The sequence below is a fragment of the Cajanus cajan genome, chromosome 11 (genome assembly GCF_000230855.2).
Source record: "Cajanus cajan strain Asha chromosome 11, NIPB_CcT2T_4, whole genome shotgun sequence".
Lineage (NCBI taxonomy): Eukaryota > Viridiplantae > Streptophyta > Magnoliopsida > Fabales > Fabaceae > Cajanus > Cajanus cajan.
The window spans coordinates 44,890,220-44,907,937 of NC_138527.1; the positions used below are offsets into that span (position 1 = coordinate 44,890,220).

Sequence of the window (17,718 nt, forward strand, 5' to 3'; positions counted from 1 at the left end):
TGTGTTCGATAGAATATGTCACACAGTGTCGTAATTTTTAAATTATTAGCAAGTGTTTCCAAATATAAGATATATATGTAATTTGCAAAAAAAAAGAAGATGTATTTGATTCACGCATCGTGTTAGCGTGCGTGCACTTACACGTGACAGTTGTAAGCTACACATATGGAGAAGGGATGATGCGGAAGTGAAAGAAAAATCTGAAAAATCGAGAGGCTGCGTCCATTTCCGTGTCTGTGTCCGAGTCCGAGCGGGTGGTGCCGGTGCCTATATAACCACCCTCTGTTCTTACTTCTCACGCTCCCTTTCCATTTTTGCTTTCTCTCCGTTCTCTTCTGCGACTCACTGAGTCCAACGAGTTACCATGCCTATGCCTATGGCTATGGCTTCTTCCACTCCAACCTCTCTCTCCGTCGTCGGAACTAGCCTCGCCTTCCCTCGCCACCACCTTCACCCTCCCGCCGCGTCATCTACTCGCTTCCGCACTCGATTGCGCAACAACCGCTTGTTCCTATCTTCTCCCCCGAGGTACTATAACTTCTTTCTCTCTCTCTTCAATTGCTGATACTTTCAATGTCAAATTCGTGTTTCTTTTACCTAATTCGTCTTCCTGTATTGGTGAAAGAACGAGGCACAAGGCTGTTTGTGGTGGATTGAATTTGCGGAGGAATAAACCTCGCGGCCACGCGTTCGTCGTTGGCGAACCCTCGTTTTTGGTGCCGCAACAACGGAGTTGCGCCTCTTGCTGTCTTGCCAAGAAACGCCGTTCCAATCTTGCGACATTCGTGCCTGGAGCTTTTCTTGATAAGTCTGGCTTCCGGTTATGTAACGATAAACTCCGTCGTTCTTCTGTGAGTTATTATTACTCGCTTCGTTTTTAGCTGGTTATTATTACTTTCTTGATAAATCTTGCAACAGATATGTAGGTTTGTTTGAGTCTTGAATCATCGTTATATCTAGCGTTCAAGATTATTAGTACTACTTATTATCTGAATGACAATGAAACAAGGGAAGGGAAGTGTCTCGTGTATTGAATTTTACTTTGTTGAACTTGGAGCTTTTGTCATGTTTTTCTTGCTCAAAGATTTTCCATGCTGCTACCAATATTCAGAGCAATTTGATGCTTCTTGAAAATGTTTTATGTTGAAGCTTCTGGTTCTGGTACACATAGGTAAATTTGGAGGACATTGTCGTATGTTTGTTTTCGTTCTCCTTGGATATTGTATACTTGCGATATGATTGCTTTTGTGCATAATTTATGTCATTTTTCCATTATTCTCAAATATCAGATGTTTGTGTTAATTTTTTTTCAGGTGAAGCCGGTTCAAATTCCGCATGCAACTGTTGGTCCAGATGAGCCACATGCAGCAAGTACCACCTGGCCAGATGGTATTGCAGAAAAACAAGATTTAAGTGTATATGATTCTGAACTGGAGCGGATAGAGGGATTTCTTGGTTCTGAACTTCCATCTCATCCGAAGTTGCATCGAGGTCAACTGAAGAATGGGCTGCGTTATCTGATTTTGCCAAATAAAGTTCCACCAAAAAGGTGAAGTTCAATAATTTTTATGAATTCATTCCAAAAATAGGATGTGTTTCATTGTGGAATAATGGATTTGCTGATTCTGATTTGTCATCCTTGAGTTTGTTTATTAATGATCAAATTCAAGGATAAGATGAAAGATATTTTAAGAGTGTTCTGAGTTGAAATGTATGTATAACATCAACACTTTTGAAGTGAATAATTTAGTTTGCCATCGCATCACTTCATAATAAAATTGATAGAGTCAAATCTCAAATGTTTATATGGTTTTTTTATTTTCTCTTTGAACAGTTGTATTGCTGCAATATAGTGGTGATAAGAAGTTCAAAATTTCTAGTGCACATGTATGCATTGCAGGTTCTCTAGAATGTGCTTGTACTAACTACTTAGTGTCAACTGATTCCATTTTAGGTTCGAAGCACACTTGGAAGTTCATGCAGGATCAATAGATGAGGAGGAGGATGAGCAAGGGATTGCACATATGATTGAACATGTTGCTTTCTTAGGAAGTAAAAAACGTGAGAAGCTTTTGGGAACAGGAGCTCGTTCAAATGCTTATACTGATTTCCACCATACAGTGTTTCACATCCATGCTCCAACGACCACCAAGGTATAGGCCATTTGGCGTGCTGTTCTTTGTGATGTATTCAAATATTAGTTCTTTGATATTTTTTAATTAGAATTTTGGACATTTATTGAACTTTTAATTACTAATTTAAATTAAGCATATGAGAAAAGGGTAAAATGATGTTTCTTGTGAACTCTGTCCAAGCAATATGTGGAAGTTATTGATAATGTAATGAATATATGAATAATTCATTTGTTGAAAGCACAGTATTTGACTAACTGTAAATTTTTTTGACTTTAGTTGTAAGAAGAAAATTTTCATGAATACTCCCACGTTCTAAGTGCTCAGCGCTTAAAATTTGTTACGTGTATAGGTAAATCCATGGCAATTGAGGATATGTAAATCGTATTCTTTAAAGAGACTCAACATGATATTCAGAGAAGAAAATCCACTAGGGACAGTCTTAGGAAAGAAACTTTTCTAGAGAGAGAGAGAGAGAGAGAGAGAGAGAATGAAATGGAAGAGCAAAGATTATAAAGGTTGAAATTTGATAATGATGTTTACTATGTTTGTGTTAAAATTATTCATCGGCACCTTTAAGCTGCATACAACTTTCCAATTTCTATCCTTCTTTAATCTTAGATTTGTCTGTCTTGTTACTGGGCTTCATATTCTTTAGTGCTTAATTGTTATTAGGACTCATCATTTAAAATATTTCGAAAGTGATCATGTATGTCTTGTTTCCAATATGTGTATATATGCATTCAATTATATTGAACTGTTTAATATTTTATTGATGTTGTTGATTATAAATGGGTGTTGTGTGTCAGGATTCTGATGGTGATCTACTTCCATTTGTTCTGGATGCCTTGAATGAGGTATACTTTATTGAACTATGCTTTATTTCATGCCATATAAGCCTCTACTTGAAAGTGGAAAATAGAGTAAATATGTATGTGTTACCTCTTGGTTGGAATTTTACTCACAGCTTATTGTTATTGATGCATGCAGATAGCCTTCCACCCAAAGTTTCTTGCTTCTAGAATTGAAAAAGAAAGGCGTGCTATACTATCAGAGCTTCAAATGATGAATACAATAGAATATCGAGTTGATTGTCAGGTGAGGAACATATCTCTTGGAAATTAAAGCTATCAACTTTGTGTTTCTGCAGAATATTGACTCAATTTTATTGTTTCCCAATTGCATTGCTTTTAATTTCTGTAATTGCAGTTGTTACAGCATCTGCATTCTGAAAATAAGCTGAGCAAAAGGTTTCCCATTGGATTAGAAGAACAGATAAAGAAGTGGGATGCAGATAAAATACGGAAGTTTCATGAGCGTTGGTATTTCCCTGCAAATGCTACCTTGTACATTGTGGGGGATATTGATAACATCACAAAAACTGTTTGCCAGATTGAAGTATGTCCACATTTGCAAATTAGTAGGTTTGGTTATGATCATTGTTATAATATTTAGGAATCTTATACAATGAACTGTTGTCATGCAGGCAGTTTTCGGACAAACTGGTGTAGACAATGAGAAAGGTTCAGTGGCCACTCCAAGTGCATTTGGTGCAATGGCCAGTTTTCTTGTTCCTAAGCTTTCTGTTGGTTTGGGTGGAAATTCTATTGAAAGATCAGCCAATGCAATGGATCAATCAAAAATATTCAATAAGGAAAGGCAAGCTGTTCGTCCTCCTGTGCAGCATAATTGGTCACTTCCAGGGAGTGGTGTTGATTTGAAGCCACCACAAATATTTCAACACGAGTTACTTCAAAATTTTTCAATTAATATGTTCTGCAAGGTATGAAGAGGTTGAATTGTGTGATTCTTGAGTTCAACTTGTAGATTTTGCAGTTGCTTTTGTATATACTTTTTGTCTTCCCCCAAGAATTGCCTTTTCTTTGTCTTTTTTGTTAATTTTTATTTGCATGTGATTAAAATTTTTGGAGCTGATAACTTGGTTGGAATCAAGTTTATAGAACCATTTGTGGTGGTGAAATGATCAACAGAGGATGTTGGACATAACACATAAAAGGACATGCATATGTGATTTACTGGTTCATATCAAGGTCTACTGGTTTAATGAACAATTTAAATAAACTATTATCATATTCATATTACTTGTCTAGTAGATGTTTGTCGGTCTAATGATTATTAGAGTGTACTTTAGTGTTGAGCAATAAGCTTAAGAGATATGGTGGAGTTCAATGCAAGTTGTGCTTATCATGCCTATCTCCTTATGGCACTTAAACTTTTCTGTTTTTAAACATTGTCAGGTCTTCACTAGAATAGTTATAATGGCAAATTGTGCCATGCTATAGAAGCAGTGTGGGCAGATCAGCCTCTGAATGCTTCAACAACTCTGTTGCATCATGTTTCTGCCTCTAGCAAATCCCTATATTGAACAGTTATGAAACCTCTGTTTGGACTTCCCTTTTTTCCATTGCCTACTCATTTTTTGGGGAGATTTTTATGATTTTACAACCTTTTTTATTCTTGTGAGCACCAGAAGGATTCTAGGGTTAGAATTCCATCACTTCATCCATAAATAAACTGTAGCGGCACCCTCCGATTGCACCTGTGTTTTGGCCAACATGTTTTCCAACTATCTCTTGGCATTTCAAGGGATTGTTTTTGGCCAAACCCATCCTTTTTTCTGGTAACCCCAGCCTCTTCTCTCCTGTTTGCACAACTTAAACTTATAGCGTGTTTGTGTTAACCTTTCAAAATCTCTGAATGTTTTAAAGTAAAGATACAAATGGAATGCTTTTGCAAATGGAAGTTCAACGTCTGTTTTCTAGTCCTAAACGGTAATCCAAACAAGCATTTAGTTGTTCTTGGCTTCTTCCTCTTTCTCATAGCTCTGCATATTTTTAGTGAGTGATAGCATGCTGTCTTTTTTTATTTATTTTTATTTTCCTATTGTGCTCCTTGACATTCATTGTTATGGACTTGTCAGTTATCCTAACTAAGATCAATGATAATTGTGTCTACTGTACACTATGAATTGAATTGTAGTTTTATTTTTGCTATTTTGAGCATTTATATGCATGTAGTATAAATTATTTATTTTTTTATTGATAATCATGGTATATTGGCCATCTTGCTATGCCATTTTTGGGCTTGGCATCTATATAAAATTTACTGTAACGATTCTCAGTTCTACACTTTTCTTCTTCCATACTTTTTCTTTACATGTCTCCTCTTCATTGATATGCTTTTAGATATTATAAAATTTATGTTCCCTTACCTTTTCAAAATCTTTTGCAGATTCCAGTGAATAAGGTGCAATCATATAAAGACTTGCGCAAGGTCTTGATGAAAAGAATATTTTTGTCTGCTCTTCATTTTCGAATTAATACAAGATATAAGGTGAGATGAAATTCCCTGTATATGCTACGGTGCTATTTATTGATCCTATCTTTTTATGACTAACATAAGAATTCATTCGGCATTTATTTTGTGATTTTGTTGTTTTCACCATTTCTTGTACAAATATTAACAGGAAACAAAGTGAAATTTAAGATAACTTTTTTTGTTTTAATTTTTAGTAAAAACAAGAAATGTAAATAGAAAATGTTTTCTCTGATGAATTAGAAACAGGTCCAAAGTTTTTCAGTAATTATATTTATATACCCACTTTTCTATAAAGTATGTCCAAGTTACTGACAAAGATAATAAAGTGACCCCATTCTATGTATTTCAATTTTTAATCACACATGCTCAATTTTCTCAATACAAATCCATTTGCTCTCTTAGGAAAGTCTTTTAGGAAAGTCTTATAAAGTCTGTCTTTTAGCTGATTAATTAGCTTTTAAGTTTTTTATTTATTTATATTTTTTATATTTTTTTTATTTTGGTGATTTGCTAGATTGTCCTTCCCTTAGCATCTAAATGTTTACTATTGCATGAAATTTACAGAGTTCAAATCCACCGTTTACTTCCGTCGAATTGGACCACAGTGACTCTGGAAGGGAAGGATGCACTGTGACCACGCTTACCATAACTGCAGAACCAAAGAATTGGCACAATGCAATTAGAGTTGCTGTTCAAGAGGTTTGTTTTTTCTGCTATGCTTTGATTGTTTGCAAGAGATCTATTTTAGTAGTATTATTTCTATTGGTTGTTTCAGTTAGTTATTTTAAGGTCCACTCTTTTTACATATAGAAAGATATTAAATGACATGATTGAATAACAATTATTTAACATGAAGTTTATGATTTTTTTTTTAATCTTTATGAATGTTCCTAGGATTATTTTGATTAATTACTTTTACTTCATTCTTTCAATCACCAGTCTAAATTTGTGTCATGCAGGTTCGGAGACTTAAAGAGTTTGGGGTTACCCAGGGTGAATTAACTCGTTATTTAGATGCACTTCTGAAAGATAGTGAACACTTGGCAGCCATGATTGATAATGTATCTTCTGTTGATAACTTGGATTTTATCATGGAAAGTGATGCCCTTGGCCATAAAGTTATGGACCAGAGACAAGGGCATGAAAGTTTACTTGCTGTTGCTGGGACAGTTACCCTTGAGGAGGTAATTTCATTGGTATTTATTGGACTTTGTGCTGTATTGTTTGTTGACAGTTTTATTTTTATTTTTATTTTTTTATTATGACAACTAATTATTAGTAGAAGTCTCTGTCAGAGGCATGCACTGTTGCAAAGTTCTTATGCAGATATCTCTTTGCAACCATTTAATTTTTTAGTGCAACATTTTTGTTTATCCTGATAAGGGAGATTGATCATTCCCCTTTGCTTAATGATTTGTGCATTCCTTCCATGTTAAAGATGAGATTTTAAATTCTTTCTTCCATTAGTGTCCTAGTGAAAGAAAATATTTAGGATACTGTTACATCATTGTCAACTGTATTGATTTTACTTTTATGAAATTTTAGTTGGTATAAATCTTGTTCCTTTATCATGTTATATTTCTGGTATTTTGTTTCTTTTGTTGTTTTCTCAATTTTACTGAAAATTAAAAAAATGTACTATATATTTTATTATATTTTAAATTAAAATTTTAATATGTTTAAAAGTTATCTTAGAAATTTTTTTGAAAGTTATAAAAATATAGCTGGTACCTTCTAGTCATTTAACTTAAATAATCTTCTGGTTCAGGTTAATTCTGTTGGTGCCAAGGTGTTAGAATTTATAGCTGATTTTGGCAAGCCTACTGCACCACTTCCTGCTGCAATTGTTGCTTGTGTTCCAAAAAAAGTTCACATTGAGGGAGCCGGTGAAACAGAATTCAAGATATCATCAACTGAAATTACTGATGCTATCAAAGCTGGATTGGCTGAACCTATTCAGCCAGAGCCTGAGGTATCTCTTCCTTCAGCTTAATTCCTTGTTACTTGATTTGATTTGACTTTTGAAGAATTTATTTTCACCTAGTGACTGATGACTTGCCTATGCATTTAATAATTGATTACTTTCAAAACTTGGCTTTCCCTTTGAATGACATCTATATTCTTCATGTGCTATGATATGAATCTACCACTTTTGATTCATTATATATAGATGGTGAATTCTAGTAATGAGAGCCAATTCTTTTATGAGCTGGGTGTGTCTAGTCTATATACATGATTACTGTTCAGCTAATTGCTTATATATGTGTATAGCTTGAGGTGCCAAAAGAACTGATACAATCATCAAAGCTTGAAGAGTTGAAAAAGCTGCGGAAGCCTACCTTTATTCCTGTAAATCCTGAAATAGATGCTACAAAGCTTCATGATGAGGAAACTGGGATCACCCGGCGCCGTCTTTCAAATGGAATCCCTGTTAATTATAAGGTATTCTATCTGAATTTATATTGAGATTCTCATATGATACTAGTACCTTGTTTTCCAGTTTCCTTTGCAATGTCATCGCTTGCATTCAACATTGTGTTTAAAATTAGTGAGGCAGTCTCCATGGGTTCCTAACTCTATTATGCATTTAAAAATAGTGACTTGGTCTCCATGGATTCCCAACTCTATTATGCATTTAAAAACAGTGACTCAGTCTCCATGGATTCCTAACTCTAGTACTCTGCTACTGCTTCATTTTGTTCTTTTCTACAGAACTTGTTAAAAATTTAATTTCAGTTTCCTTTTATGTTTGTAGTCGTACTGCCATTCAATTTCTAACTAATTTCACAAATGCAATCTGAGAGTGGCATAGAGTTCAGGGCTTGTACCATAAAAGAGGGTGTATCAATTATATTGAACTTATTAATGCATTTTATGGTTGACAGATATCAAAAACTGAAACACAAAGCGGTGTGATGCGGCTGATTGTTGGTGGTGGACGAGCAGCTGAGAGTTCTGAGTCAAGAGGATCTGTGATTGTGGGTGTTAGGACACTTAGCGAGGGAGGACGTGTTGGCAACTTCTCAAGGGAGCAGGTAACTAACTTTTTTTTTTTTTTAACCAACAGTTGTTTCCAAATTTCAATGTCTGGAATATGTTTGCTATTTTCCAGTGAGACTCATTAGAGTTATGTGCATTCTTTCTGTATTTGGCAATTTGCTAATTTTTTCTTAACTAATTGATTCTGTTCTTGTTAAACTTTTTCCCCTCTAAAGTAATTGACTCGTTATTATATTTTGGGGAACAAGACACAGTTAGCATCTTATATAACTTGTCATGTTTGCATTTGTTGCTGACATGGTCTAGGAGAAAATGATTAAATAATGTCTCTTTCAGTTCTTTCAAATTCATAGTTAAACAAAAATTTAGAAATGCTTATTCCAAGATGAAAAGTAGAAACCTTTGATTCATATACACACCAAATTTTAAGCCCAATTGTATATTAATGTCAATATATTGAGTTTTTTATTTTATTTTAAATATGATATTCAGATTGGTATAAGTGCATGGCAAATGTTAAAACAGACATTCATATTGCAGTGCATAATTATGGGAGAAATGTTCTGTCAATAGTGTGCCTGTTTGACACTGAATAAACAGATTGGTCATTCTTTATATGTTGTGAAATTTTGGTGGCAAATGCACTTCATGTTCGGAGAACTCTGCACAGATTAATTTTTTGGTCACTATGAATTCTATTATTTGAACTTCTCATGGCTGTGAATATGTCATCTACATACATAAAGATAGTTTCAGTATCTAAGAGTTGATAGACACTTTCCATTTAATGAATATCTTTTATTTCATGCTTAATACCAGGTGGAACTTTTCTGTGTAAATCACCTGATAAATTGCTCCTTGGAATCTACGGAAGAATTCATATCTATGGAGTTCCGTTTTACTTTAAGAGACAATGGGATGCGTGCGGCCTTTCAATTGCTTCACATGGTGCTTGAGGTAAACATCATTACATTTTAACTATTAAGCCTTTTCTTATCCTCATATGTTGCATATATATAATTCCTGGTTGCATAACTGCATATATGTATTCCTTATGATGTTTCTGTTATGCAGCATAGTGTCTGGGTTGATGATGCTTTCGATAGAGCGAGGCAACTGTATCTGTCATATTACCGATCCATCCCCAAGAGCTTGGAACGCTCAACTGCTCACAAACTCATGGTGGCAATGTTGGATGGGGATGAGCGGTTTATTGAACCTACACCAAAATCACTGGAAAATTTAACCCTGCAATCTGTTAAGAATGCTGTAATGAATCAATTTGTTGGTGACAACATGGAGGTCTGTTATCATGGATTTTGTTAAATGCATAGTTCTTTTAAAATTACATTCAAATACTGAAATCTTTTTTGTTCTTCAGGTGTGTATTGTAGGTGACTTCACTGAGGAGGACATTGAATCTTGCATTCTTGATTACCTTGGCACAGCTCAGGCCACAAGAAATCATGAAAGAGATCAAGAATTCAACCCACCCGTATTTCGACCATCTCCATCTGATTTGCAGTTGCAAGAAGTAAGATATGTTGTTTTGTGAGAACATAATATAACAAGTAAATTTGCAGTATAATTTTTAGTTGCACAGGCAAATTTGGTTTCTTCTTTAGACATTTTAGAATTAGTGCAATTCAATGAACTAGACTTGTGACGTGGTTATCAACTTTTGCCTTTTTTTCAGGTATTTTTAAAAGACACGGATGAGAGGGCATGTGCTTATATAGCAGGACCAGCGCCAAACCGTTGGGGTTTTACTGTTGATGGAAAAGACCTGTTGGAGTCAATTAATAATGCATCGAAAATTAATGGTGGACTTTGTTGATTTTATATTTTTCTTGTGGCATCATATCCTACTTTGTATTACGAATTTTATTTCTGGAATCACTGTTAATTGTTAAATGCTGGAAATGGTTTGTGCAGATGATCAGTCAAAATCTGACGCCCAAGAGTCGCAAGATGGTTTGCAAAAGAACCTTCGTGGTCATCCTCTTTTCTTTGGTATAACAATGGGACTGCTTTCTGAGATTATAAATTCTAGGTACCTCCTACACACTCACCTGTAGTTAGGTTAGTGCAGAAACTTTAGTGTTTAGGCACCTTGCTGGCTTCTAGGCTTAGACCAGCCTGATCATCTTCATTCTGAAAACAGGCCAACCCTGTGACTTTTGGGAATAAATCTTAAAAATATCTAGGAGTAGTATACACATACTAAATATGTGCGTTATTTTCAATTTTTTTACAGGCTATTCACAACTGTTAGAGATTCTCTGGGGTTGACATACGACGTGTCATTTGAATTAAACTTGTTTGATAGGCTTAAATTAGGATGGTATGTGATCTCTGTGACATCAACTCCAAGCAAGGTGTGTGCTCCATTCTTACAAACATTCACTCTTATTATTTTTGCTGCTAGTTTCTTTCTTTTCAAAAGTTTCAGGTCAAATTGATTTGCAGGTGCACAAAGCTGTTGATGCATGCAAGAATGTTCTTAGAGGTCTGCATAGCAACAAAATTACGGAGAGGGAATTGGACAGGGTTAGTTATCGAAAGGCTTGAGTTGTTTTTACATTGCAATTTAGTGGCTGCACTTTCAGACACAAGTTTTTCTGCTAAGCATGTGCACTATTAGTGTTCAAATGTGAAGAGAGAATATTTTTCTGGTTAAAAAATGCATGTGTCACCCTCATTCTATTTCCAAATATGGCATAAATTTTCTTGCTATTTGCTATGTATTAAATTTGAGAAATTCTTTGGTGCTTTTTCTCTAATTTATAGGCTAAACGGACCCTTCTTATGAGACATGAAGCTGAAATCAAGTCAAATGCCTACTGGCTTGGATTATTAGCTCATTTACAAGCTGCTTCTGTTCCAAGGAAGGTGAGATAGAAATATCTGAATCTTGAAGTTGAAGTGTGAGAAGTTTTTATTTTGTTGCAAAACAAAACTGGGTTTAAGGTTTTTAGTCCTGCCAAACTTAGACTTGATAAAATTTTCTATTATGCTTCTAATCTGTCATTCTTGCTTCTAAATTATTGTTATTTTAATATTGATTGTGGGATGCAGGACATATCATGTATCAAAGACCTAATATTTCTATATGAAGCTGCTACTATTGAGGATATATACCTTGCATATGAACAGTTGAAAGTGGATGAGAATTCTCTATATTCATGCATTGGAATTGCTGGTGCTCAGGCGGCACAAGATATAGCAGGTGTAGTAATATGTGGAACCTTAAATCTGGATTTCATCTTTCATCTTTTCAAAATTTGGGCAGTAACTTGATAATTTTGAACTGCAAGATGTAAACATGTTTCATATATAACACAAAGATCTTCTCTTTGGAACTTGGTAACTGCAGTTATATGTCTAAAGTAAACCAGTCAACTATGTCCAGGCATCTGAGGATTGGCTATATATTGAATGTAGATATAGTAGAAAATGCTACATTACTTAGCTCTACCACGTCATTTTAGAAGAAGGAATCTGAATCATTTTCAAGTGTAAATTATGCAATAATAGTTACTCAAGTAATTTAACAATCTTTGGCAGCTCCTTTAGAAGAGGAAGTAGCGGATGATGTTTATCCAGGTGTTATTCCAGTGGGACGAGGATTATCTACAATGACACGGCCAACTACCTGATATTTTGGGCTATGTTTTTGGGCTGCTTGCTTTAAGAACTGGAGGTTAGCATGTTATGGCTTTTGATTAGTTTTGGACAGGTTTCCTTTTGTATACTTTGGGTTGGGACTTGGAAATTTTTCCATTTTTGCAAATTGTTTGGCGATGAGAGTTACATAATTTTGTGTATATCTGAAACAGGAGCCTTGTACTGACTCTGGAAGGTTTGATTACAAGTTATGGTTCAAAGGCACGTGTCACAAGAAGTTCAGCATAGCATACAAGCTGTTGGATCAACCTAAGAAGCGGTTCTTGACTTGCACGTGATTGATTTCCGAAGTTATTCATCCTTTTATCTTCAGTTGAACCACTAATAAAATGCTGTTACTACGTATAATTTTATAGGGATTAGAATAAAGAAAATATAGAATCCACCACTAAAAGATGTATAGGTGCCAATTTTTGTCTGTCGGCCATATATTTTTTTTTCGGGGAACGCCGACCATGTCTTAGCGTAGTCATGTTAATTACAATGTAAATCATTGTTTCTGCGCTTGTAAACTAAATTATTTCGTCGTCCCATCCAAACGGGAATTTTGTGATCATTTTTCTTGTTTTCCTAAACTGAAAGAACTGTTATATGTTAAGGAGTTCTGAGGGCAAGTTGGTAGTTTAGCAAGCACGTTAATATATTTCTCATGCTTGGCCTGCGTATTTTCATTGGGTGATCGGCGACATTTTATGAGACCATGAAAGTAGATTATTTTTCGCAGGGAGCATATTCAGAGTGAGAGCAGTGAGTTTTGCTTATTGGATAGATTATCGAGTTTAAGGCGTTTTGTGCGTATTTTGCGAATTTTCATGAATAGATTTCCTTTGCTGAAAATTAGCATCACATTAGGGAAACACTGGCTACAGAGTCGGGTTATTTTTAAACTTAGTGTTAAAACAGTTTTAAAGGAAATAGCGTTTATTGTTTTACAAGAACTAAATAATTTATTTCATTGGCTAAACTCTAGTACAAGTACAAGAGACATATTACACTTCTGGTTCTTTGGCTCTGCTGCATTTTAATTCTACAAGCTGATCAATTTCTCAAATTAATTTGCTTGTGCAAATATTTAGTTTTAATAAAAAGACGCTATCAATTTCTCAAATTATTCTTTGCACGTTAAGACACTATGATTATATATAAATGCAAGCATTCAAAGTCTTCTTGCAGTTTTCTCAACTAACCTTCTAACCGTTGGTAAACCATCAAATTACGTGAATCTTTCCTTTTACCAACTCCTTTGATAATAATTAATGGTTGTGATGGTTTGGACTTCTAAACCAGATTTTTTATTTTTGAAGTTGAACAACTTTTAGTTTCAGAACATCGACCAATCACTTTTACTTATCCAATTAATATAAGTATTTTAGTTTAACGAAATTAGTCTATTTGTGGCAAAAATGTACCAAGTGTGCAAGTAAACGCGAATTATATAAATGCACACTTGATAAAGTAACAGGGTAGATCTCGTTATTGTTCTTTACAAATTATTCCGTTTACACGAAATCTTGAGCTGTCATTAGTTAATTAGACGAGATAAAATATAGTAAACATGAAAAATCTATAGTGGCTTGTAAATGTGGATAATGAGGTAATGTTCGTAGAAAACCCCTACAACGACAAGGTCTACTATCCCTTTAACCCCCCGAATTGACTATTGTGTCCAAAGATGTGACATGAAAACATTAAACACTCCGTAATGTGTCTAGAAGAAACAATATGCAGTGCTCTTCGAAACAGCTAAGGCAAAGTGGTCTAACGCCTCCCCTTTTCTCAAAATAATGTCATAACTCATAATGCTTCAAACTTATTAAAATTCATAAAATTATGACTTTTAATTTGATTTTTTTTACCTTGCATATAACTCATTTAGTCCCCTCTGAATATAACAAAAATAAAAGTTTGTAGAATACTGCAAACTTATGCACGACTTTATTACACAAACACTAATTGTCACTTCCCAATAAATACTATAAACATAATAAGTTATGCTCTTTTCCCGATTCTTATTCCTTGTATTTTCTCTCTACAAACCCTATTATAAAGTCAATCAATAATTGTGATGTTAAAATGATGTTGTCCATTGAAGATAAAGGGAAGTTGCCTGTTGTGCGTGTATTGGATAAAAATTGATTAGAGAGGTGAGATGAGGTGTAGTAGTTTTGCTTTTACTTTTAACGGAAGACTGTCAAATCGATTCCCTTTCTTATTTGGTATAAATTTTTTATTCTCTTTGGCTGCTTATCTACTCTTTCCACGTGATTTGGTATATATTTGACAGATACTTTTTTATTATTACTGTGTGTCAATAGGTAAGGGACGGATAAATACTATACAGTAGATAATTACCTATCTATCATTAGTATTAGTAATTTTTATGAGTATCCATTGAATCTGAATCCATTAGTTACCCATTATATATCATCCCAATTATATTATATTATTCATAAAGCAACCTTTCTCTCTGTTTTTTTCTTTTCTTTCTACCTCTCCTTATCATATTAATAATCTCCGCTCATATATTTCTCTAGTTTCTTCTTATCTCACTTTGTCATACAAGTTTTGATGTGGAGTATCTCTAAGCTATATGCATATAGATGTAATCTCAATGCAGGGTCTTGCATCTTTCAGAACTTACTTGTTTAAGCCCTTCTTCACATTAGTGGGATGAAGTAAAATATGTAATTGATTTTTAATTTTGGAGATTTTCTGTATCTTAAACTGAGGTATCAAAAGAAAATGCATTGAATGTAATCATTATATTTTTGCTAGCATTACCTACTGGTAGCCATGGACCAAGTCGATCCGGTTTTGGGCATTTTTGGCTAATTTTAATGTTTAACTAAGTTAGACCAACCTAATTAAATTCGAATTAGCTAGTTTAGGTCTTCAGTCCATAAAAAAATACCATCTGCTTTTATATATGTGCAAACACAAGTCTCATAATTTTTAATAGGGCCACACTTTATATCTTGAAATCCTTTAATGATTTTGTCTTAAAAAATCATTTTACACAAATTATATGCTTTTTTATATGTAATTCATTACTTGCTTCGTCTTATTGTTTATTACTTGTTATATAGTGAAAAGTATTTTATGTATATATAATAATAGAACCCTTAATTTGCTTGGCAAAAGGGAAAAGAACTATTGCTATGGAAACACTGAATATTAGTTGGAGATTCCCGAACCCCCTTCCCCCCGTTTTCTATGTGTTTAACATATTCTAAAAGAATAATGGTGTCAAAAGTACTTTCTGTAATTGACATTATTGAGAAAGATTTTGGTAATTCAGATAGAGAATAGAGAATGTTACTTAGACCTATTGATAGTGTACGAGATTGGAAACTCATATTAAAAAGCAAATTAAAATCAACGGCGTTTTAACCTTTAGCATGCCTCTACGTTTTGTGTGTGAGAAGTTGCAATGACTTTGTTATTCTCACTCTCACCTAAAAGTAGGGGCGATTCTTCTATTCTTCTATTTGAACTAATAGATATAGAGTAGACTATAGAAATAGATTATTCGTGCATGAGTATATATATTTCTTTTTTCAATTAAAGGGATCTGACTATGTACTAAATGTCATGATTATTTGATTTTTAAATATGGTGGTGGGATGCATATGCGTAATCATTTTTCACTTACTACCTAACAAGATTGAATAAAAGGCTGCTGGTATTCTTATATCAAACACATGCCATTCTAGTCGTTGATTAATTTATCAACATCTTCCATGTATATGGAAACTTTAGATAGCGCACGGCATATATTTTAAATCTGTTTATGGTTATGAGACAATGAAGTTGTTAAGATATCCTTCCTAATTTATTCCTCTATTTCATTAATTCAAATATTAATTAACATGACATCTATAAATTATTGTCATGAGTGACTGCTAGAATACGAATCCATTCATTCATATATATGTTTCATTTATGAAAACATTATATACATGCAGTTTCTATTCCATGTTTGTTCAGTATATATTCATGTAAAATTTAGTTTCCGATCGATCGATGCATAAAACATCATGCATATGTATAAATATATATGGATTCGTTGAATCGGGGGTCCCACAACACAAGTGGACCCTTTATATAGTTTTGGGTTGCATGACGCGAAACACGTATAAATTAAATAGGCTCAAAAGTTAAAGCAATGAATGCTAAAACATGAAACACGTATAATTGGATGGTTTCAAGTTAGGAAATTACTTCTCCAAATGGGCTATGAAAAGTGAGGTTCACACTCGCTAAATGATTGCCACGTGGAACCAACCCTTGCTGGTAGTTCAAGTTCGTTGCAGTTTCTGATGTCTCATATATATGTTGCCCTAGCTATACGCATATATATTTATATATTATATTATATATTATGTATGTGCCTTGTTCTTGTTGGACAAGTGAAGGTCATATTCATATTCATATAATATGGCCCCTGTTGAAAATTGCATCATGTGTTAGCCTTCTACGTATATCGTTTATTCTGTTCACTTTTTAATTTATCAATTTCGTGCTTTCTCTAGCTATATAAAACAATATGTATGTCTTCTACGTTGACTCTACTCTCACAGTCTTGCTACTTTGTACGTCGCGTCTGTGGAAAATTTGGACTACAAATTAAATAAAGTCAAATTATAATTATTAAAGGCAAAGAAGGTGTATCAGATAAACTGTTCAGGGTGTTTATGAAATCACAATCTTCATGTCGTAAAAATAATAATTAGTGAGTGACTTGCATGCATGATGATTTTAAGAGGAGTAAATAGTATATATATTAATTCATTATAGCATAAAAAAGTTTTTAAAAGTTTATTCAATCACAAATAGTTAGTATGTTTGTATGGCAATTATTAATTTTTATAATTAATTAATAACCACTTTAAATTAAAAAGTCATAAACGATAATCGATAATGTTAAAAAAAATTATACCAACTGCGTATAAAAATTAAATTCTTTTAAGAAATATTAATGGTATTATTATTATTATGATTATTATTATTATTATATATGCACAAAAAGTGGTATTTTCATTACCAAATTTATTTTATTTTATATGATTTGGATTTATATTAAGAATATGCTTACAGTTGAAAATAGATAAAATTGTTAAAACGTAACAAGAGGAGGAAATCATTTTAAAGAAAAGAAAAAGATGAGATTCAAATAAAGAATGAAAGTTGTATTTAAATTAAAAACATCATTTAAATAAAATGAAAAACATAACTAATTAACCAACTCTCTCTATATTTCTCTCTCTCTATATATATATATTGATAATCATATTCCCGGTTCAAAGTATTTATTAATGATCACTACAAGAAATGTTACATGTAGTGACATATAAAAAGTGTCACTATAAGTATAATATATGTAGGTATATGTCTATTTAACATATAGTTACATACAATTTTAGTGTTGATTTTAAATGAGATTTAACAACATATTTTATGTGTCATCATAGTTTAAACTCACTTTTTAATAATATACCAACATATATTGTAGTTATTGTGTGGGTAAAAGTAATTTTTAGTGACATTTATAGTGTCCCTA

The 17,718-nt window shown here is 33.5% G+C and overlaps 1 protein-coding gene across 1 annotated transcript; it reads left to right on the plus strand.

The window, feature by feature from the left end:
- The first annotated feature begins 146 nt into the window (after nucleotides 1-146).
- Nucleotides 147-12,714, plus strand: SPP (Insulinase (Peptidase family M16) family protein). Its single transcript, XM_020374437.3, has 25 exons — nucleotides 147-528; nucleotides 626-851; nucleotides 1,314-1,549; nucleotides 1,955-2,153; nucleotides 2,942-2,989; nucleotides 3,123-3,230; nucleotides 3,342-3,530; nucleotides 3,619-3,915; nucleotides 5,385-5,486; nucleotides 6,036-6,170; nucleotides 6,431-6,655; nucleotides 7,240-7,443; nucleotides 7,743-7,913; nucleotides 8,357-8,506; nucleotides 9,291-9,428; nucleotides 9,546-9,773; nucleotides 9,853-10,005; nucleotides 10,168-10,294; nucleotides 10,407-10,524; nucleotides 10,729-10,849; nucleotides 10,941-11,021; nucleotides 11,262-11,363; nucleotides 11,550-11,700; nucleotides 12,039-12,174; nucleotides 12,311-12,714. The coding sequence occupies exons 1-24, from the start codon at nucleotides 365-367 to the stop codon at nucleotides 12,128-12,130; spliced, it is 3,765 nt and encodes a 1,254-aa protein (XP_020230026.1). The 5' UTR covers nucleotides 147-364; the 3' UTR covers nucleotides 12,131-12,174; nucleotides 12,311-12,714.
- The last annotated feature ends 5,004 nt before the right edge of the window (nucleotides 12,715-17,718 follow it).